The following is a 23,818-nucleotide window of genomic DNA, read 5'->3' on the forward strand; positions in this document are numbered from 1 at the left end:
CTGTTCCAAAGCATACACACACACAACACAACCACACCAAACAAGCAGCAATCCACACACATACACCTAAAATCTTACACCTAACCCTACACTAAACTATACACACACCACAAATTATCTGCTTATCTTAACCCAAACCCTAAGGTCCGTCACTATTGCACACTCGCCTCACCCGCGCTCTAACCCTAACTCACCTAACCCGCCCTAACCCTCACGTCCACACAATCGCACACATACCTAACCTGCACCCTAACTAACCTAACCCGCACTCAATCGCACACTTACCTGAACCAGACCTGTAACTTTCCACCACAGCGCTGAAAATACCGAAGCAACAGAAACGGACAATAGAATTCTTTCCCTAGGAAAAAATTTGGTTTTCTGTTGCTTCGATATTTTCAGCTTTCGCTGAAGAGGGTTTGATATTAGAACATTAGAAGTTTTGAAACTTCGATGTTCTAATATAGACCCCCAATTTCACTAGTGCATCGTCAGCAGATTGAACCCTAGGCCTGTCACGGTCCTTGTCTTTGCGTTTCCTAGGTATATCCAAAGTCGGGAGACCAGAAAATGCCATACCGACGAATTTAGGCCAGACTCCGAAATGCTTATACAAAATCTTAGCTCTACGGCATATGGTACGCGGGTTAAAGGAAGCACAGAGATCGCAGTTAGGGACGTCATGCTCAAGGCCCAAACAAGTTATACAATAGGAATGGAAATCACAGTCCGGAATCTGTTTTCCACAAGCAAGACAATTAACTTTATCTGACATTCGTTAAAGCAAGAAAAGAGGATCCCCAACGGGGTACTTATCTGAAGGCGTCTTCAACTTGGTAGTCGGAAAGCAAAACAAAGGTAAACGGCAGACCGGCACTAGTGCGAATTGCATCTGCTTTGGGCTCCGCGGCAAGAAAGACTGAGGAAATGGTGTCGGCTGCGTCCTTTTATACCTGACATTCTGACATCAGTTTTACAACCGGTGGCAGCCGACGTCATACACCAATGATTCTGGTATTCAGGCCGACTGAGGGCTACCAGGAGCTGGATAACCCATATGTGAGGACTGCAACAGTGAAACACGAAGAACATCAGGTGACACAGTAAGAATGAAAATCTCTGAGAGGTATTTGCTTTCCACAGGCAAGACAATTGTTAACTTTTTCTTACTTCGGTTAGAGCAAGAAAAAAGGATCCCCAATGGGATACTTAGCTTTAGAAAACTTCAGGATTATAAACTCTAAACCAAAAATTTCAGGTAGCAGCCAACCGGCACTTGCGAACTACTTATGCTTCGGGCTCCTCCTCGGCAAGAAAGACTGATGTAATGGCGTCCGCTGCCTGCTTTACACCCCAGATGACCTGACGTCATGAAAGAAGCGACAGCATCCGACGCAGAAATACTAAAACTTTGGTATTTGGGCCGACTGAGGGCTACCTACAGGCAGATAACCCAAGTGTGATGACTGCAACAGTGAAACACGAAGAACATCTAATATTGATAACCCTGCATCATAGGTAAAGACTGACAACTACAACTTGTGAAAAATTGTCATTAGAACATGCACACCTATATAAAATAGTAACAAGGTTTAGTGAAGTAAGGCACTTCGGTGCTGGCTGCATCAAGTACCTGCATTGTGATCAGTTTCAATACAGCTTCAGATGAAGCAAATTTTTTTCACCCTCACAAAGGGTGACAAGGTAATGACATACAGCAGGACAAAAATACAAGTAAATAGCATGTCAAAGAGACCTGCTGACAAACACAACTTGGCAAGTCAATGGAAATTGTGGTTAAACAGATTTTAAACGCACGAAAAAATATTTAAATCTCTGGACACCTGATCCTTTTATGACAGGCACATTATTTTTTCCAGTTCAGTAATCTTTGAAAGACATTCTGATTATTACTGAAAAAGGCTGCCACTTCAAATCCAGCTTCCACTGTTCTTACCCGTAAATGGTACTATGCTACAAACGAAAACCATGAGAACAACGAACATACCAGACTGAATTGAATTACTGCTGTTTTTGCTGGGCACAGAGGTACTGCATGTCTGGGTCCCAGGCTGTGCTGAAGAGGTCCGATGTATGCCCCTAAACAGTTTGTTAGAGAAAAGCTCATCACAGTCACTTTCCCGAAGTGATGATATTCGGGGTTTAAAATATCTCCATCGACATGATTTAACATTTGCTAGAATCTGACTGAGGTTGTCCGAGGTATTTGTTTCTGAGGTATTAACTACATCTCTTACTGAAGAGTGCTGTGAAGTGGAAAGACTGTCAAAATCCAATTCATGGAATATACTACTGTTCTCTGAATATGCTCTGTCCAACAACACTCTGAAAAGAAAAAGATAAGTCTGATAAAAGTAACAACACACTATGCAAACTATACAAAACAGATTATCTAATTATAAATTATTCAATATGAAAATAAAAATAATTACATATTCAATTTTCTCATCCTGAGCCCTGTACTCTGCATGCTTCAGGTATGTACCAAACCTGCTTGTGTAAACAAATGGCTTACAACTGAATATTCCTACACAAATTCTAACATGTACACAAGTGTGGGGAAAGGGTAATAGAAGGTCAGACACGGAAAAACATTCAGATGATTAAACAGCTGTCATTACATTTAAAAAATGCAAATCCTGCATGAAAACACTAGCAACGCAGCAGTGAAGTCAGGTATTAGAACATAAACAATTGTCAAGCTACAGCATTCACAGATGTACAAAAATTCAATGTTAGATGACCTTCAAAAGAACACTATAGACAAATACGTAAAGAAAACATGAGATACATGTAAGTCTCATGTGATCAAAAGGAGAAGCACTCATTTTACAAAAAAAGTACACCGTTTGCTGTGAAACAAATCCTCCTAAACCTCACTTGATGACAGAATGCCTCTCTACAGTAACTACATTCAAGAAAAATAATTTTTAGTCAGAAGCACAAAAATCAGATTTTTAAAGCTTTGCAAAGTACAGTTGTGTACACTTACCATAAATGTAGATATTCAAGTGTATTCACTGTTGCAGTCATTACATTTGGGTAATCTGCTGGCAGGTTGCCCTCAGTTGGCCTGATTAACAAAGTCTTGGGTCCTGCGTCAGTTGCTGTCCCTTCTTCCATGACGTCAGGGGTATAAAACATGCAGCCGACGCCATTACATCAGTTTTTCTTGCCCCAGATGTCAGGAGCCCCCCAAACGGAGAGCAAATAAAAATAGAAACACAAAAATATACCTCCAATCTCAAAAGCAAACACACCAAAAGGGCTTTTAAGCATAGTGAAAGAAAGTAGAGGTATAGCCAAAGAAAAAATAGGGGGCTGGAGGGAGGTTAACCAGGACTGCAACAGTGAATACACTCGAACATCTACATTTATGGTAAGTGTACACAACTGTACTATGTTCTTCGTGTTTCACTGTTGCAGTCATTACATTTGAGTAGATTCCCAAAGCAATGGTTGGGTGGAGGAAATTATACAGCATTAGGACCAGCTATAAGGCCCTGCAGGACGGCAGTGGCAACGCCAGCTCTGGATTTAGAGAAAAGTGGTAAATAACAATGTTTGGTGAACGTATGAACAGAGCACCAGGTAGCAGCTTCTAGAATGTCCCTGGTAGGGAAAGTACAGTTTTGTACCTACCGTAAATGTAGATGTTCGAGTGCTAATACAGCTGCAGTCATAACAAATGGGTTCTCCTGCCGTCAGGCGGGTCCTCGGTCGGCTGAATTCCAAAGTCTAGGTCCGGCGTCGGTTGTCGTCGCTTCTTCCCTGACGTCAGTGCGACAGGGGTATAAAGGAACCAGCCGACACCATTTTCTTCAGTTTTTCTTGCCCCAGATGTCAGGTGCCCCCAGAAGGAAGGCAATACATAAATTTGTGTAATAATGCAGTGCAATATAGTCAAAATACAGTAGTTGCAAGCAAATACATCATAAATGAATACCCCAATCAGGTTGTATGAGGATGTGTTAGCCTATAGGCCTGTCCCAAGAGGGGAAGGAGGGAGGGAAACCTGGACTGCAGCTGTATTAGCACTCGAACATCTAAATTTATGGTAGGTACAAAACTGTACTATTTCCTCGTGCATACAGCTGTAGTCATAACAGATGGGTAGAATCCCAAAGCTAAGAAAGGGGTGGTAGGCACTAGGTGGAAAGTACAGTTTTGTACCTACCATAAATGTAGATGTCCGAGAGGAATGCATCTGCAGTCCTTACAAATGGGTTGTCCTGTCGTCAGGCAGCCCTTCGGTCGGCCGGATTCCAAAGTCTGGGTCTGGCTTCGGCTGGTGTTGCACATCACCCGACGTCATAGCTGCAGTTATTCGGGTATAAAGGCATCAGCCGACGCCATTTTCCTCAGTGTTTGTTGCCCCAGATGCCAGGTGCCCTCCTGGAAGGCTAAATTTGGATAAATGCCAATGATTCCAAATCATAGAGAGTAAACACAAAAATAAGCATGTATGTACATATATACAAACAAATACACCATAATAGATCCCCCCCAAGCTAGCTAAAGGCTGGCAAATACCCTAGGAGTACCTCTGAGGGGAAGGAGGGTGGGTAATCCCGACTGCAGATGCATTCCTCTCGGACATCTACATTTATGGTAGGTACAAAACTGTACTATGTCCTTCAAGGATGCATCTGCAGTCCTTACAAATGGGTAGAATACCATAGCTAAACAAGGGGAGGAGGAAGAGTAGTGATTATGGTGTAGCTAGGATCCCCTGCAAAACAGCAGTGGCAAACCCTGCTCGGGATCTAGAGTATAAAGGCAAATTGTAATGCTTGGCAAATGTATGCACGGAGGTCCAAGTAGCAGCCTCTATAATGTCCTTGGTAGCCACTCCTCGTAAGAAAGCTGTGGTAGTGGCTGTAGCTCTTGTGGAGTGAGGCCTGATGTTCTCTGGAGTTTTCTTTCCATGGTAGGAGTAACAAAATCTAATGCAATTTCCTATCCATTTGGAGATTGTCTGTTTTGAAATTGGTTTTCCTTCCTTTCCTGTGGCATATGCTACCAGTAGCTGGTCAGTTTTTCTATTGGACTTAGTCCTGTCCAGGTAGTAGCGTAACTGCCTGTGTACATCCAAGGTATGCAAAAGCCTTTCTCCCCTGTTCTGTGGGTTTGGGAAGAATGTAGGTAGGTGAATAGCCTGGTTTAATGACACTCTGGATACCACCTTAGGCATAAATGTAGGATTTGTTCTCATAGACACTCTATCTTGATGGAAGATCAGGAAGGGTTGTACTGCCATTAGTGCCTGTAGTTCAGAGACCCTTCTTGCTGAGGTTATTGCCAGTAGAAAAGCAGTCTTGAATGATAAGTATTGTAATTCTGCTGTTGCTGCTGGTTCGAAGGGAGGAAGTGTTAATTTCTCTAGCACAAAGTTCAAGTCCCATGCTGGCAATGGTGGTTTCCTGGGAGGTTTCACATTTTTAATTCCTCTCAGAAATTGTCTGAGCAGGGGATGAGAGAAGACAGGAGGATCCAAGCTATACTGTGCTGAAATAGCTGATGCATGTATCTTGATGGAAGAGTAGGACAGGCCTGTGTGGAAGAGCTCTGCTAAGTACTCCAGGATGTTGGCCATGTTTACTGGAGTCACATCTTCTCCCTTTGCGGTACTCCAAATGAAATATCTTTTCCATTTTGCAGCATAATTCTTTCTTGTTGAAGGTCTGCGTGCTTCCAGGAGTATGTCTTTAACCCTTTGGGATAAGTTTGGGTTAATTGCTGTTATGTAATGTTCCAGGCAGTTAGCTGCAGTGTTTTCAGGTTTGGATGCAGGATGTTGTAATTGTTCTGCATTAACAATAATGGGATCAGGGGTAGTGTCCATATTTGTTCCCGAGACATGCCCCTCAGCAGTGGGTACCAATGTTGTCTTGGCCAGTCTGGAGCTATCAGAATGATCCTGGGACGGTCCTCTTTGATCTTCAGAAGCACCTTGTGCATCAAAGGAAGTGGTGGAAATGCGTATGCTGTCAGGTTTTTCCAACTGAAAGAGAGGGAGTCCACCTTCCAAGCAAGTGGGTGGTACGTCCTTGTGCAGAATTTCTTTAGCTGGTGATTGACCGGAGATGCAAACAAGTCTATTTGTGGTAATCCCCATTCCCTTGTGATGGCTTTGAAGATGTCCGGATGAAGCATCCATTCGTGGGCATCTGTGGTTGTTCTGCTCAATATGTCTGCTAGAATGTTTTCTTTTCCTGGTACAAAGATTGCTTGTAGCTGAATGTTGTAGGTCAGGGCCACATCCCATAGGTCCAGTGCCAGCCGGCATAGAGGATATGAATGGGTGCCCCCCTGTTTGTTGATGTACCACATAACTGTGGTGTTGTCTGTCCTTATCATCAATTGGCCTTCTTGGAGAAATGGTCTGAATGACTGGATTGCCAATTTTACTGCCAGCATTTCCTTTAGATTTATGTGTAGGCGCAGCTGTTCTTGAGTCTATAAGCCTTGTATGCACTTGCCCTGCATGTGTGCTCCCCAACCGAGGTCTGAGGCATCTGTCGTGATGGTTTGGCTTGGTTGGCTTTTGCAGAAGGGTAATCCTAGGTTTGATTGACGGGCCTGAGCCCACCATAGGAACTCTTGTTTCAGGCATGGGATTATTGGAATTTTGGTTTCTAGGCTGTGCTTGTGCTGGGACCACAAATTCCTTAGGTACCACTGTAGCTTTCTCATATGCAACCTGGCATGAGGGACCAGGATTATGCAGGATGCCATGAAGCCTAGAGCTTGCAGTACTTTTCTTGCAGTTAGGTGGTTCTGCTTTGTTAATGCCAAGAAGTAGAGAGGTAGTTGTTCTTTCTTTTCTGCAGTTAGGAATGCCATTTGTTTTGATGTGTCCAGCTCTGCACCCAGAAATGTTATTCTTTGGGATGGAGTCAGCCTTGACTTTTTTATATTGACTGTATATCCCAAGGCTTGCAGCAGGTAAATGACTCTTTGTAAGTCTTCTGCTAGTTTGCTTTTGTTGTCCGCTTGTATCAGGCAGTCGTCCAGGTATGGATAAATTTGGATTCCCTGAAGCCTGCAATGAGCAATTACTGTTGCCAGGCATTTCGTGTACACTCTGGGCACAGTAGATAAGCCAAAGGGCAATGCTGAAAATTGATAATGCTCTGATCCTGCAAGAAATCTGAGGTATCTTCTGCAAATTGGTCTTATGGGGACGTGCAGGTATGCCTCCTTGAGATCTAGAGTTACCAGCCAAGACTCCTTGTCCAGCATGGGAAGAAGCTGCTGTAGGGTCAGCATTTTGAATTTTGGAACAATAAGGAATGTGTTTAAAGCGGACAGGTCTAGAATGGGTCTCCATTTGTTTTCTTTTCTTGGTACCAGGAAGAGTCTGGAGTAAAATCCCTTTCCTTGCTCCATAGGTGGTACCCTTTCGACAGCTCTCATTCTTAATAGCTGAGATATTTGTTTTAGAGCTTCTGTCCTTTGAGAAAGTGGTAGGTTTGGCATTCCTCTCTTCCCTGGTAGAGTATGGAAATGGAACCTGTAACCTTGGTCTATAGTTTGCAAAATCCATTTTTCCCTTGTTATGCAGTGCCAGTTTTTTGAGAATAATGTTAGTTTTCCGCCTAAGGGTGCTTCTAGTTGTTCCCTGGTAGGCGGTGCCACTGTCAAGTCACTGTGATTGAGTTGTTGTAGTGGTGGTGGCTGCGTCTGTGCCTCGCTGGTTGTTACCTTGCCATTGGCGTCCCCTGTAGGCACCCCTGGTTTGGTTTCTGCCGCTTGAACGCCAATTCCTGCCTCTCTGGGCCTTAGAGGAGTCTGGAAAGGACCAATTTTTGGAGGGCCAGTTCCTGCTAAACCTTGGAGGTTGAACCTGTAAAAAATCCTTCACCGTTTGTACAGATTTTGCCTTCTCTTCCATCTTTTTGAGCACCTGTTGAGCAGGGGAACCAAATAAATTGACCTTGTCCATGGGTGCATCCAAAAGCTTTGATTTGACATGGTCTGGTAATGCCTGTTCTTTCAACCATGCATGTCTCCTGATAACTGTGCCAGTCATGGCTGATCTAAAGGAAGCCTCCAGTGCATCATAGCCACATTTTAAAGAATGGTTACTAACCTGCTGTATGTTATGTACCATTTCCTGAACATATTTCTTATCTAAAGATTCTTCAGAGGAAAGCTTTTTAGTTAACTGGTCAAGCATAAACTCTTGATATTGAATCATATGAAATTGGCAGTTCAAAGCCCTAGCTGACAAGGTAGCAGAAGTGTAAACTTTTTTACCCCATCTCTCTAAGGACCTGGATTCCCTTTCAGAGGGGAGGGGGGTTTTTAGTAGAAGTAGCAGCTACAGCTTTAGGGCCCTGAGATGGTCTCTGGATCTGCCAAGGGAGCCTTGTATAAATGATGGTGAGTGTCCGGGACCCTGTAGAACCTATCGGGCTTAGCAGGTGCCGGAGGTAAAGAATCAGGAGCAGTGCAAGCATCATTAAATGCATCATCTACAACAGAAAGAACTGGAGGTATAGCCAAAGGCCTATGTTGTGGCAAATGTAGAAAGGTTCTAAGTCTTTTTCTGGAGTCTGAAAAATCTTGGCCCTGCCACTGAAATTGTTCCCTCATAGCATGCAATGTTTCCCCAAAGGAAAATTCCTCAGGTGGAGAGGCTGAAGGAATGGACTCTTCAGCATCAGAGTCTTCGTAAAGAGAATAAGGAGCCTCAGGAAGTTCTGAATGTTCTGATTCATCAGAAGAACCATCAGAGGAAACTGGTTCAGGGGGCTCTGCTCTAGGTCTCTTTTCTGGAGGAGGGAGAGAGGACCTGTCTGGATGGGGCTGGGAACCACGAATTAAGGAAATTAAATCCTCAGCTAAAGATAGCATATGAGAGCTAGTGCTGGGCCTGGGTGGAGGTGGTTTGGCAGGCACAGATTTTGAAGCTTTGGCTGCTTTGGCCCTGGCAAAGGCCTTAATAGACATGGCTGCAGGAGGCCTAGCAGCTCCACGTGCAGGGGTTGAAATATCCAGGGGAATTGTGTCTGATAAATCCTGGGAGACCGCAACAGAAGGCCGATTTTCAGAAGCAGATTCTACCAGGTTAGAAGAGGCCTCGGTAGAAGGCATGGTTTCAGCTGGAGAAAGGACCGTTTGCTCGGTTTCGGCCGAAACAGAGACACTCGCGGTTTGCTTAATCGTGGTTTCGGCCGAGACCGCGGACCGCGAGTGTCGGTCCTTTTCTTTTCGTTTTTTCGAAATTTGCGCTGTCGGAGGATCCGACGGCATAATGTAGGCAAAATCAGAGCCGAAAATCTGTTCAGCAAACTCCGACCGACGTCTGAGCGTCCGTCGGTTAAAAGAAGAGCAGGCTAGACAAGCTGCTACGTCGTGGTCTGGGCCTAAGCAATGTATACAGTAGGAGTGGAAATCTTTATGAGGTATTTGTTTCCCACAAGATAAACAGTTATTAACTTTCTCTGACATCGGCTGAGGCAAGAAAGAGTCCCCAACGGGGTACTTAGCTTTTAGAAGTCTTGAAGTAGTATTCGGTAGTAGTAATCTCTGGATCTGACCGACCGGCACTTGCGAACAGCTTCTGCTTCGGGCGCCACGCGGCAAGAAAGACTGGGGAAAATGGCGTCGGCTGATGCCTTTATACCCGAATAACTGCAGCTATGACGTCGGGTGATGTGCGACACCAGCCGAAGCCAGACCCAGACTTTGGAATCCGGCCGACCGAAGGGCTGCCTGACGACAGGACAACCCATTTGTAAGGACTGCAGATGCATCCTTGAAGGACATCCAAAATGCCCTGCAAGACTGCAGTGGCAAAGCCTGCTCTAGATTTGGAGTATAATGGTAGGTTGTAGTGCTTGAAGAAGGTATGTACAGAACTCCAAGTGGCTGCTTCCAAAATATCCTTGGTAGGAACTCCTCTGAGGAAAGCTGAAGAGGTGGCTGTGGCCCTGGTGGAATGAGTTCTAATGCCTGTAGGTACAGTTTTGCCATGAAAGGAATAGCAAAAGCGTATGCAGTGGGCTATCCATTTTGAGATTGTCTGTTTGGAAATTGGCTTTCCTTGAGCTCCTACAGCATAGGACACAGAGCTGTTCTTTTCTGAAAGGCTTTGTTCTGTCCAAATAATAACGCAGTTGTCTGTGGATGTCCAAGGAATGTAGTAATCTCTCCCCTTTGTTTTGAGGATTAGGATAAAAAGTAGGTAAATGTATGGCCTGATTTAAAGCTACCCTGGATACCACTTTAGACAAAGGATGGGCTGGTTCGTAAGGAAACTCTGATCTGATGGAAAATAAAAGGCTGGACAGCCATGAGAGTCTGTAGTTCTGAAACTCTACGAGCTGAGGTGATAGCCAGAAGGAAAGCTGTTTTCCAGGACAAATATTGCAAATCTGATGAGGCAAGCTGGCTCAAAGGGAGGAAAGGTCAGTTTTTCCAGAATGAAATTAAGATCCCAAGCAGGTATTGGTTGTTTCCTTGGAGGTCTTAGATTCTTAGCCCCTCTGAGGAACTGTCTTAAGACAGGGTGAGAGAATAAAGGTGGATCAGTGTTGTATTCTGCAGAAATGGCTGAGGCATGGATTTTGATGGAGGAGAATGAAAGTCCACTGCTTAGCAGCTCAGCCAAATATTGTAGTATTTGAGGTAAATTCAGTTTTCCAGGATCCTGGCCCTTTTTCTCATTCCAGACACAAAACTGTTTCCATTTTATGGAGTAAGCTTTTCTAGTTGATGGTCTTCTGGCCTCCAAAATGACATCCTGCACCTCCTTGGAGAGTAGGACCTGTTGTGATAAGGAATCTTCCATGCGGCTAGATTGAGTGTTTTTAGCTGGCTGTGAAGAGTTTTGAAGCTGTGCTGAGTCAGAAGAAGAGGCATTAGAGGCAGGGTCCATGGTGGGGAATGTGTCAGGCTCCTCAGGGGTGGGTACCAGTGTTGCCTTGGCCAGTCCGGAGCAATGAGAATCATCTTTGGTCTGTCTGCTCTGTTTTTCAATAGAACTTTGGGCAGCAGAGGAAGAGGTGGGAAGGCATAAACTGTCATTGATGTCCAACTGAAAGAGAGAGCGTCCACTCTCCAGGCCTTTGGATGGAAAATCCTTGAGCAGAATTTTGTCAATTGGTGATTTTTGTGGGAGGCAAAGAGATCTATGTCTGGCCTTCCCCATTCTTGGATTATTTCTGTAAAAACTTTTGGATGCAATTTCCATTCGTGTGGATCTGTCATTCCTGCTTAGGTTGTCTGCCAGCGTGTTTTCCTTGCCTGGCAAGTACTGTGCTTGTAGTTCCATTTGTAAGTCCATGGCCATGTTCCAAAGTGACATGGCCAGTCTGCATAGGGGGTATGAATGTGTTGCTCCATGTTTATGTACCACATAACTGTGGTGTTGTCCTTTCTTATCAATAGTTGACCTGGTTGTAAAAGGTCCTTGAAAGCTATAATAGCATTTATTACCGCTAGCATTTCCTTTTGATTGATGTGAAGGTGCTTTTCTTTTTGGGACCATTTGCCCTGAATGCACCGATCTGTCATGTGCGCCCCCCAGGCGTAGTCCGAGGTGTCTGTTGTGATGACTTGATTTGCTTGAGGCTTGCTGAATGGAAGACCTGTGTTTGTTTGACATGCTTGAGCCCACCACAGAAATTCCTTTTGCAGACATGGAATTAGTGGTATTATTGTTTCCAAACTGTGGCTGTGTTGAGACCATATGTTTTTCAGGTACCATTGTAGTTTCCTCATATGCAGCTTTGCACATGGGATTAGTAAGATGCAAGATGCCATGAATCCCAGAGCCTGCAGGATTTTCCTTGCAGTCAGCCTGGTGCAATTTGCTAGTGCTCTGAAGTATTGAATTAGTTGCCCCTGCTTCTCTGGCGTGAGGTAGGCCATCTGGGTGTTTGTGTCCAAATTGGCACCCAGGAAAATTATCTTCCGAGAGGGTATTAGCCTTGATTTCTTTTGTTGACTGTGTATCCCAGAGAGTTCAACAACATTATTACATAAGCCAGATGTTTCAGAAGAATGTGCTTGCTGTCCGCTTGGATCAGGCATTCGTCCAAATAGGGTATATTTGTATCTCTTGAAGTCTGCAGTAGGCAATTACTGATGCCAGGCATTTTGTGAATACTCTGGGCAGTAGATAAGCCAAAGGGCAATGCAGAGAATTGATAATGGGTTGAACCTGCAAGAAATCTGAGGTACCTCCTGCTTCCGGGCGCCACGCAAGAAAGACTGGGAAAATGGCGCCGGCTGATGCCTTTATACCGAATAACTGCAGCTATGACGCCGGGTGATGTCGACACCAGCCGGAGCCAGACCCAGACTTTGGAATCCGGCCGACCGAAGGGCTGCCTGACGACAGGACAACCCATTTGTAAGGACTGCAGATGCATCCTTGAAGGACATCCAAAATGCCCTGCAAGACTGCAGTGGCAAAGCCTGCTCTAGATTTGGAGTATAATGGTAGGTTGTAGTGCTTGAAGAAGGTATGTACAGAACTCCAAGTGGCTGCTTCCAAAATATCCTTGGTAGGAACTCCTCTGAGGAAAGCTGAAGAGGTGGCTGTGGCCCTGGTGGAATGAGTTCTAATGCCTGTAGGTACAGTTTTGCCATGAAAGGAATAGCAAAAGCGTATGCAGTGGGCTATCCATTTTGAGATTGTCTGTTTGGAAATTGGCTTTCCTTGAGCTCCTACAGCATAGGACACAGAGCTGTTCTTTTCTGAAAGGCTTTGTTCTGTCCAAATAATAACGCAGTTGTCTGTGGATGTCCAAGGAATGTAGTAATCTCCCCTTTGTTTTGAGGATTAGGATAAAAAGTAGGTAAATGTATGGCCTGATTTAAAGCTACCCTGGATACCACTTTAGACATAAAGGATGGGCTGGTTCGTAAGGAAACTCTGATCTGATGGAAAATAAAAGGCTGGACAGCCATGAGAGCCTGTAGTTCTGAAACTCTACGAGCTGAGGTGATAGCCAGAAGGAAAGCTGTTTTCCAGGACAAATATTGCAAATCTGATGAGGCAAGCTGGCTCAAAGGGAGGAAAGGTCAGTTTTTCCAGAATGAAATTAAGATCCCAAGCAGGTATTGGTTGTTTCCTTGGAGGTCTTAGATTCTTAGCCCCTCTGAGGAACTGTCTTAAGAGAGGGTGAGAGAATAAAGGTGGATCAGTGTTGTATTCTGCAGAAATGGCTGAGGCATGGATTTTGATGGAGGAGAATGAAAGTCCACTGCTTAGCAGCTCAGCCAAATGTTGTAGTATTTGAGGTAAATTCAGTTTTCCAGGATCCTGGCCCTTTTTCTCATTCCAGACACAAAACTGTTTCCATTTTGCGGAGTAAGCTTTTCTAGTTGATGGTCTTCTGGCCTCCAAAATGACATCCTGCACCTCCTTGGAGAGTAGGACCTGTTGTGATAAGGAATCTTCCATGCGGCTAGATTGAGTGTTTTTAGCTGGCTGTGAAGAGTTTTGAAGCTGTGCTGAGTCAGAAGAAGAGGCATTAGAGGCAGGGTCCATGGTGGGGAATGTGTCAGGCTCCTCAGGGGTGGGTACCAGTGTTGCCTTGGCCAGTCCGGAGCAATGAGAATCATCTTTGGTCTGTCTGCTCTGTTTTTCAATAGAACTTTGGGCAGCAGAGGAAGAGGTGGGAAGGCATAAACTGTCATTGATGTCCAACTGAAAGAGAGAGCGTCCACTCTCCAGGCCTTTGGATGGAAAATCCTTGAGCAGAATTTTGTCAATTGGTGATTTTTGTGGGAGGCAAAGAGATCTATGTCTGGCCTTCCCCATTCTTGGATTATTTCTGTAAAAACTTTTGGATGCAATTTCCATTCGTGTGGATCTGTCATTCCTGCTTAGGTTGTCTGCCAGCGTGTTTTCCTTGCCTGGCAAGTACTGTGCTTGTAGTTCCATTTGTAAGTCCATGGCCATGTTCCAAAGTGACATGGCCAGTCTGCATAGGGGGTATGAATGTGTTGCTCCATGTTTGTTTATGTACCACATAACTGTGGTGTTGTCCTTTCTTATCAATAGTTGACCTGGTTGTAAAAGGTCCTTGAAAGCTATAATAGCATTTATTACCGCTAGCATTTCCTTTTGATTGATGTGAAGGTGCTTTTCTTTTTGGGACCATTTGCCCTGAATGCACCGATCTGTCATGTGCCCCAAGTAGTCCGAGGTGTCTGTTGTGATGACTTGATTTGCTTGAGGCTTGCTGAATGGAAGACCTGTGTTTGTTTGACATGCTTGAGCCCACCACAGAAATTCCTTTTGCAGACATGGAATTAGTGGTATTATTGTTTCCAAACTGTGGCTGTGTTGAGACCATATGTTTTCAGGTACCATTGTAGTTTCCTCATATGCAGCTTTGCACATGGGATTAGTAAGATGCAAGATGCCATGAATCCCAGAGCCTGCAGGATTTTCCTTGCAGTCAGCCTGGTGCAATTTGCTAGTGCTCTGAAGTATTGAATTAGTTGCCCCTGCTTCTCTGGCGTGAGGTAGGCCATCTGGGTGTTTGTGTCCAAATTGGCACCCAGGAAAATTATCTTCCGAGAGGGTATTAGCCTTGATTTCTTTTTGTTGACTGTGTATCCCAGAGAGTTCAACAACATTATTACATAAGCCAGATGTTTCAGAAGAATGTGCTTGCTGTCCGCTTGGATCAGGCATTCGTCCAAATAGGGGTATATTTGTATCTCTTGAAGTCTGCAGTAGGCAATTACTGATGCCAGGCATTTTGTGAATACTCTGGGCGCAGTAGATAAGCCAAAGGGCAATGCAGAGAATTGATAATGGGTTGAACCTGCAAGAAATCTGAGGTACCTCCTGCAATTTTGTCTGATTGGGACATGCAGGTATGCCTCCTTGAGGTCCAATGTTACCAGCCAAGACTCCTTGCCCAGCATGGGAAGAAGTTGCTGTAGAGTGAGCATCCTGAATTTTGGTACGAGTAGAAATGTGTTTAGGATGGATAGGTCCAAAATAGGTCTCCAATCTTTCCCCTTCCTTGGTACCAGAAATAGCCTGAAATAAAAACCTTGACCTTGTTCGTGCGTAGGCACCTCTTGAATAGCTTTCATGTTTATGAGATCTGTAATTTGCCTGTGTGCCTCTGCCCTTTGATTGTGTGGCAGGTTTGGCATGCCTCTCATTTTTGGAAGGGAGTGAAAATGGAATTTGTAGCCTCCGTTTATAATGTCCAGGATCCATTTGTCCTTTGTGACAATATGCCAATTTTTTGAAAATAATGCCAGCGTTCCTCCTAAGGGGGCTGCCATTTGAGACCTGGTTGGCATGCAAAGGGGAAAGTCATTGGGTTTGCTTTCTGAAAGATTGCGAGTTGTCATCACCACCTCTTTGTGTAGGAGCTTGCCACTGTCTGCCTCTAAACGATCCTTGGGATTCTCCTCTGCCCCTCGGGCGCCTGTATCTGCCTCTTTGGGGTCTGTCTGTGGCAGGAAAGGACCAGTTTTTGGAAGGCCAATTTCTACTAAAACGTGGGGGTTGAACCTGCAGAAATTCTTTCACAGTTTGCATTGATTTAGCCCTTTCCTCCATTTTCCTTAATACCTCCTCAGCATTAGCACCAAATAGTACATCCTTTTGAAGAGGGGTGTCTAGTAATTTAGCTTTGACATGTTCAGGCAAGGCTTGTTCCTTGAGCCAGGCATGCCTATGTATGACTGATCCTGTAACAGCAGCTCTACATGAGGCCTCTAGAGCATCAAAACCACATTGTAAGGTATGCTTACCCACTTGTTCTGCACTATGCATCAAATCCTGCAACTCCTTCAAGTCTGGTTGTTCAGGTTGTGACATTTTACTTTTCAATTGTGATAACAAAAACTGTTGGTATTTTAGCATATGAAACTGACAGTTTAAGGCCCTCATGGATAAGGTAGCCGAGGTATATACCTTTTTTCCCCACCTTTCTAAGGATCTAGAATCTCTCTCTGAAAGCAATGGATTTTTAGCAATGGAGGCCTTAACTCCCTTGGGTCCCTGTGAGATGGTTTCTGGGTCAGCAGCATGGCTTTTGTATAGAAATTGGTGTGAGTCAGGAACCCTGTAGTACCCGTCAGGCTTAACAGGAGCTGGAGGTAGAGAGTCCGGGTTAAGGCAGGCCTCCAAGTAAACATCATCTAGGATGTCCAAGACAGGAGGTATAGCCAGAGGCCTGTGCTGAGGTAGCAAGAGAAATTCCCTGAGCCTTTTCTTGGAATCTGAATAATCCTGGCCTTCCCAGTGGAAGTGTTCCCTTAAGGTATGCAAAGTTTCCCCAAATGAGTAATCCTCAGGGGGATACAGAAGGATGGACTCCTCCGCATCAGAGTCTTCAAAAGGGGAGTAAGAATGTTTCTGATCATCAGAGTGCTCTGAAATAATGGAGCCCTGATCAGAGGAGGGGGAATCTTCCTCCACTCTGGGCCTTTTGTCCCTTGCGGGGCTGAGAACCTCTGATAAGAGTAATTAAATCCTCAGCCATTTTAAGCATCTGTTTCTTAGGCATGGGGCCTGGAGATGGGCCCTGTGTAGCTGGTCTCTTACAGTGCATGGTTGCTTTAGACTTTGTGAAAGCCTTGATGGAGAAAGAAGAGGAAGGTCTGAAGACACCTTGAGTGGAGGTGGACCTGTCCACATTCTGAGTTTCAACACCAAGAGTGGCTTTGGTATCTGTAGTCAGGGTGTGGGCCGAGGAGCCTGCGACCCCGGGCACAGGAGACACCGTCAAAGAAGTGTCGTCGGTAGTCAGGGGCTGCGTAGGCGCCTCGCTGAGAACCGGACTACGTGTAGTCAGCTTTGACGTGGTGTCGGTAGAGGCCGCGGACCTCGTGTGTCAGCCCTTGTCTTTGCGTTTTTTAGACAAAACCGGAGTCGGAGTATCCGACATAGTATAGTTAAATGCTTTCCCAAAATAATGCTGGGCGAACTCCGCACGACGCTTAATAGTGCGTTTGTTGAATGTAGCACAAAAGCGACAGACCGAGACATCGTGGTCTGGGCCTAAACAAGGTATACAGAGGGAATGGAAATCCTTATGCGGTATTTGCTTCCCACAAGAAATACAATTATTAACTTTGTCTGACATCGGTCTGAGGCAAGAAAAGTTTCCCCAACGGGGTACTTAGCTTTTAAGAAGACTTCGGTTTCCAAATTTTCATAACCTCAGGAGCTGGCCGACCGGCACTTGAGAACTGCTTCTGCTTCGGGCACCGTGCGGCGTAAGTCACCAAATGAATTTGTCTGGCGTAAGGAAAGTCATCTGGGCAGTTGTATTCAAGCTTTCACCCAGGAATGCAATTTTTTGAGAGGGTACCAGTTTTGATTTCTTTTCTTTTATAGTGTACCCTAGACAAGGTAGAACCCTTTTTACAAACCCCATATGCTTTAGAATAGTGTCCTTGTTTTCTGCCTGAATTAGACAATCATCCAGGTATGGATATATTTTAATATTTCTTTGCCTGCAAACTGCAGTTACTGGAGCCAGGCACTTTGTAAAGACCCTGGGCGCAGTAGATAAGCCAAAGGGCAGTGCAGAGAACTGTAATGCAAGTAGCCTGCTCTGAAGCAGAGGTATCTCCTGCAAGATTCCCTGATTGGGATATGCAGGTAAGCCTCTTAAATCTAGAGTTGCCAACCAGGCATCTTTACCTAGCATAGGAAGTAAGTGGTAAAGAGTCAGCATCTTGAATTTTGGAATGTCCAGAAAGGTGTTTAGAGCAGACAAGTCCAGGATTGGATGCCATGATTTGTCTTTTCTGGGTAACAGAAAAAGTCTTGAATATAAACTTTGTCCCTTTTCCTCTTCTGGTACTGGTTGAATAGCCCCCATGCTCATGAGGGAAGTACTTGTTTCTGGGCCTCTGCCAACTGATTTGGGGGCAGGTCTGGCCATCCGTTTGGAATTGGCAACGTGTGGAAATTAAATCTGTATCCCTGGGATACTATACTTAAAACTCAATTGTCCTGGGTTATAAGTTGCCAGTTTCTTGCATGAAGAGCCAGTTTTCCGCCCAAAGGGGCGGCTAAAAGGTAAGTGCTCGGTAAGTGTAAAGGGAAGTCATTGAGACTGCTTACCATAGGGAGGTGTCATATTTCCAGATTTGGAGGAGGAGGCACCCCATTGTTTCGTTCTGAAAGTCCTTTGTGACTGAAACCTGGAGCCTTTGGAATGTCTGGGTTTGACTTGAGTGGCTCTTGAAGGAACTGGAAAGGACCAGTTCTTAGTAGGCCAGTGCCTACTAAATCTTGGAGGTTGCACTTGTAAGAAATCCTTCACAGTTTGCATAGATTTAGCTTTATCTTCCATCTTTTTTAAAACTTCTTCATCCTTATTACCAAAGAGACAGTCCTGTTGTAAAGGAGCATCCAACAATTTTGCTTTAACATGATCAGGCATATTTTGCTCTTTGAGCCAAGCATGCCTTCTTAGCACAGACCCAGTTACAGCAGCCCTACAAGAGGCCTCCACAGGATCAAAACCACATTGCAAAGTATGTTTTCCAACTTGTTCAGCTGAATGCAATAAATCCTGTAAATCTTTGTTTTCCACACAGTCAGAAATTAACATAATTTTCTGTTTAAGCAGTCCCATGATATGCTGTTGATATTTTAGCATATGAAATTGACAGTTTAAAGCCCTGATTGCCAAGGCTGCAGAAGTGTGAACCTTCTTACCCCATCTATCCAGCACCCTGGAATCTCTATCAGAAGGGGTAGGATTTGTAGCTGTAGAAGCCTTAATGCCCTTGGGACCCTGAGAAATGGTTTCAGGATCTGCAACAGGAATTTTGAAAAGGAATTTGTGGGAGTCAGGGACCCTGTAGTATCTCTGTCTGGCTTACAAGGAGCCGGAGGCAGAGAATCAGGAGCCATACTAGATTCTGAAAAAATCATCATCAACAATGTCTAGAAAAGGAGGTATAGCCAAAGGCCTATGCTGAGCAAGAAGAAGTAAATCATTACATCTCTTTTTAGATTCAGAGAAATCCTGACTTTCCTAGTGAAAATGTTCCATTAAGTTATGTAAAGTTTCCCCACAAGAAAAATCCTCAAGGGGAGAAGTAGAAGGAATGGAATCTTCTGCATCAGAATCCTCATAAGTAGGTATAGACAATTCCTGTTCATGAGAAGAGTCAGAAGAAATAGAATCCTGTTCAGAAGATTCATAATCAATGTCTTGCCTAGGCCTCTTAGAAGGGGGGGGGGGGTTGGCCACCCCTGATCACAGTAAATAAATCTTCAGCCATTTAGATAATTTGTTTTTCAGGCATATGGGGCCTGCACATGTGGCCCAGGCATCATTTTTTTAGGCATAGGTCAAGATTTTGACCTTAGTTTTGAAGATGGCGTTGGTCTAATATACAAACCTGTAGGCCTGAAAACACCCTCAGAAGCCGGTGCCTGCACAGCGGCTCCGGACCCATCCAAGGTAGAGACATCTGCGGATTCCATAACTGAAGCATCTTGCGGCATACCAGACTCCGAATGGGTCTCAGTAGAGGCCTGCGAATCAGAAGGAGCAGTTATCAGGGGCTGCGAAAGCACCTGATTGAGTACCGGCGAACTGGCGACTGGCTTAGGAGAAGCGTCTTCGGCAGTTTTGGACTTCAACGGCCTCTGTCTTTTTCTTTGCGTTTTTTAGGTATTCTGGTAGTTGGATTGCTAACAGACGAAATTTCTGGATAATTAAAGCGTGAGCCAAAATATTTAGAAACAAAAATGTACTGATGTTTGATAGTGCTTGATTAAATAAAGCACAAAACCGACAGCAAGTTACGTTATGGTCAGGGCCTAGGCAAGGAATACAGTACAAATGAAAATCCTTATGAGGTATTTGCTTCCCACAAGTAATGCAATTATTAACTTTTACTGACTTCGGTAAAGAGCTACTTAGCTTTTTAGTTGAAGACTTCGGATCTGAAACTCGAAAATGAAAATTTCAGGAGTGGGCCGACTGGCACTTGCGAACTGCTTCTACTTCCGGTACCGCGCGGCAAGAAAGACTGATGTAATGGCGTCGGCTACATGTTTGATACCCCTGACGACCTGATGTAATGGAAGAAGGGACAGCAAACGACACAGGACCCAAGACTTTGTTAATCAAGCCGACTGAGGGCAACCTGCCAGCAGATTACCGAAATGTAATGACTGCAACAGTGAAACACGAAGAAAGTACAGTTTTGTACCCACCATAAATGTAGATGTCCGATAGGAATGCATCTGCAGTCCTTACAAATGGGTTGTCCTGTCGTCAGGCAGCCCTTCGGTCGGCCGGATTCCAAAGTCTGGGTCTGGCCTCGGCTGGTGTCACACTTCACCCGACGTCATAGCTGCAGTTCTTCGGGTATAAAGGCATCAGCCGACGCCATTTTCCTCAGTGTTTCTTGCCCCAGATGCCAGGTGCCCTCTTGGAAGGCTAAATTTGGATAAATGCCAATGTTTCCAAATAGTAGAGAGCAAACACAAAAAATAAGCATGTATGTACATATTTACAAACAAATACACCATAATAGACCCCCCCCCCCAGCTAGCTATAAGATGGGCAAATACCCTAGGAGTACCACAGAGGGGAAGGTGGGTGGGTAATCCTGACTGCAGATGCATTCCTATCGGACATCTACATTTATGGTAGGTACAAAACTGTACTATGTCCTTCAAGGATGCATCTGCAGTCCTTACAAATCGGTAGAATACCATAGCTAACCTAGGGGAGGAGGAAGAAGAAATTATGGTGGTTAGGATCCCTTGCAAAACAGCAGTGGCAAACCCTGCTCGGGATCTAGAGTATAAAGGTAAGTTATAATGCTTGGCAAATGTATGCACGGAGGTCCAAGTAGCAGCCTCTATAATGTCCTTGGTAGCCACTCCTCGTAAGAAAGCTGTGGTAGTGGCTGTAGCCCTTGTAGAGTGAGGCCTGATGTTCTCTGGAGTTTTCTTTCCATGGTAGGAGTAACAAAATCTAATGCAATTTCCTATCCACTTGGAGATTGTCTGTTTTGAAATTGCTTTTCCTTCCCTTCCTGTTGCATATGCTACCAGTAGCTGGTCAGTTTTTCTATTGCCCTTGGTCCTGTCCAGGTAGTAGCGTAACTGTCTATGTACATCCAAGGTATGCAACAGTCTTTCTCCCCTGTTCTGTGGGTTGGGGAAGAATGTAGGTAGGTGGATAGCCTGATTTAAAGATACTCTGGATACCACCTTAGGCATAAATGTAGGATTTGTTCTCATGGGCACTCTATCTTGATGGAAGATCAGGAAGGGTTGCACTGCCATTAATGCCTGTAGTTCAGATACCCTTCTTGCTGAAGTGATTGCCAGCAGGAAAGCAGTCTTCCATGATAAGTATTGTAATTCTGCTGTTGCTGCTGGTTGAAAGGAGGAAGTGTCAATTTTCTAGCACAAAGTTCAAGTCCCATGCTGGCAATGGTGGTTTCCTAGGAGGTTTTACATTTTAATTCCTCTCAGAAACTGCCTAAGCAGAGGATCTTGAGAAGACAGGAGGATCCGAGCTGTATTCTGCAGAAATAGCTGATGCATGTATCTTGATGGAAGAATAGGACAGGCCTGTGTGGAAGAGCTCTGCCAAGTATTCCAGGATGCTGGCTATGTTTACCTGTGACACATCTTCTCCCTTTGCAGTACTCCAAATGAGATATCTTTTCCATTTTGCTGCATAATTTTTCCTTGTTGAGGGTCTGCGAGCCTCAAGGACAATGTCTTTAACCCTTTGTGATAAATTTGGGTTAATTGATTTTATGTAATGTTCCAGGCAGTCAGCTGCAGAGTTTTCAGGCTTGGATGCAGGATGTTGTAGTTGTTCTGTGTTAACAGCAATGGAACCAGGGGTAGTGTCCATATTTGTTCCCGAGACATGCTCCTTAGTAATGGGTACCAATGTTGTCTTGGCCAGTCTGGAGCTATCAGAATGATCCTTGGACGGTCCTCTTTGATCTTCAATAGCACCTTGTGCATCAAAGGAAGTGGTGGGAATGCATATGCTGTCAGATTTTTCCAACTGAAAGATAGGGAGTCCACCTTCCAAGCAAGTAGGTGGTACGTCCTTGTGCAGAATTTCTTTAGCTGGTGATTGCGTGGGGATGCAAATAAGTCTATTTCTGGGAGTCCCCATTTTCTTGCGATGTCCTTGAAGATGTCCGGATGCAGCATCCATTCGTGAGCATCCGTGGTAGTCCTGCTTAATATGTCTGCTAGAATGTTTTCTTTTCCCGGTACAAACATTGCTTGTAACTGAATGTTGCAGCTCAGAGCCACATTCCATAGGTCCAGTGCCATCCGGCATAGAGGGTATGAATGTGTGCCTCCCTGTTTGTTGATGTACCACATTACTGTTGTATTGTCTTGTCTATCATCAACTGACCTTTTTGGAGAAATGGTCTGAATGTCTGGATTGCCAATTTTACTGCCAGCATTTCCTTTAGATTTATGTGTAGGTGTAGCTGGTCTTGAGCCCATAAGCCTTGTATGCACCTGTCCTGCATGTGGGCCCCCCAACCGAGGTCTGAGGCGTCCGTCGTGATGGTTTGGCTTGGTTGACTGCTGTAGAAGGGCAATCCTGTGTTTGACTGACAGGCCTGAGCCCACCATAGGAACTCTTGCTTCAGGCATGGGATTATTGGAATTTTGGTTTCTAGGCTGTGCTTGTGTTGAGACCATAAATTCTTCAGGTACCACTGTAGCTTTCTCATATGAAGTCTGGCATGAGGGACCAGTATTATGCAGGATGCCATGAAGCCCAGGGCTTGCAGTGCTTTTCTTGCTGTTAGATGGTTCTGTTTTGTTAATGCCAAGAAGTAGAGAGGTAGTTGCTCTTGCTTTTCTACAGTTAGGAATGCCATTTGCTTTGATGTGTCCAGTTCTGCACCCAAAAAGGTTATTCTTTGGGATGGTATCAGCCTTGACGTTTTTGTATTGACTGTATATCCCAGGGCCTGTAGCAGATAAATGACTCTTTGTAAGTCTTTTGTTAGCTTGTTTTTGTTGTCCGCTTGTATCAGGCAGTCGTCCAGGTAGGGGTAAATTTGGATTCCCTGAAGCCTGCAATGAGCAATTACTGATGCCAGGCATTTCGTGAACACTCTGGGCGCAGTAGATAAGCCAAAGGGCAATGCTGAGACTTGATAATGCTCTGATCCTGCAAGAAATCTGAGGTATCTTCTGCAATTTGGTCGTATGGGGACGTGCAGGTATGCCTCCTTGAGATCTAGAGTTACCAGCCAAGACTCCTTGCCCAGCATGGGAAGAAGCTGCTGTAGAGTCAGCATTTTGAATTTTGGAACAATGAGAAATGTGTTTAAAGCGGACAAGTCGAGAATAGGCCTCCATTTGTTCTCTTTTCTTGGTACCAGGGAGAGTCTGGAGTAAAATCCCTTTCCTTGCTCCATAGATGGTACCTTTTCCACAGCTCTCATCCTTAATAATTGAGATATTTGTTTTAGAGCTTCTGTCTTTTGATTTGGAGGTAGGTTTGGCATTCCTCTCTGCCCTGGTAGGGTATGGAAGTGGAACCTGTAGCCTTGGTCTATTGTCTGTAAAATCCACTTGTCTCTTGTGATGTAATGCCAGTTTATTGAGAATAAGGCTAGCCTTCCGCCTAAGGGTGCTTCTAGTTGTTCCCTGGTAGGCGGTGCCAGAGCCAAGTCACTGTGATTGTCCTGTTGCAGTGGTGGTGGCTGTGTCTGTGCCTCGCTGGTTGTTACCCTGCCACTGGCTTCCCCTGTAGGCACCCCTGGATTGGTTTCTGCCTCTTGATCGCCTATTCCTGCCTCTCTGTGCTTTAGA

General features: G+C 44.8%; 1 protein-coding gene across 5 annotated transcripts in view; it reads right to left on the reverse strand.

The window, feature by feature from the left end:
- Positions 1 to 23,818, reverse strand: part of EPC1 (enhancer of polycomb homolog 1) — a 1,950,735-nt gene that overhangs the window by 419,735 nt on the left and 1,507,182 nt on the right. For all 5 annotated transcript variants that reach the window (XM_044066705.1, XM_044066704.1, XM_044066707.1 and 2 more), the window contains one exon: positions 2,009 to 2,346. In XM_044066705.1, coding sequence (XP_043922640.1) covers positions 2,009 to 2,346 — 338 coding nt within the window. The remainder of the gene's footprint in view (positions 1 to 2,008; positions 2,347 to 23,818) is intronic.

This window comes from Protopterus annectens, chromosome 3.part1 (assembly GCF_019279795.1).
Source record: "Protopterus annectens isolate FY-2018-M chromosome 3.part1, PAN1.0, whole genome shotgun sequence".
Classification (NCBI taxonomy): domain Eukaryota; kingdom Metazoa; phylum Chordata; order Ceratodontiformes; family Protopteridae; genus Protopterus; species Protopterus annectens.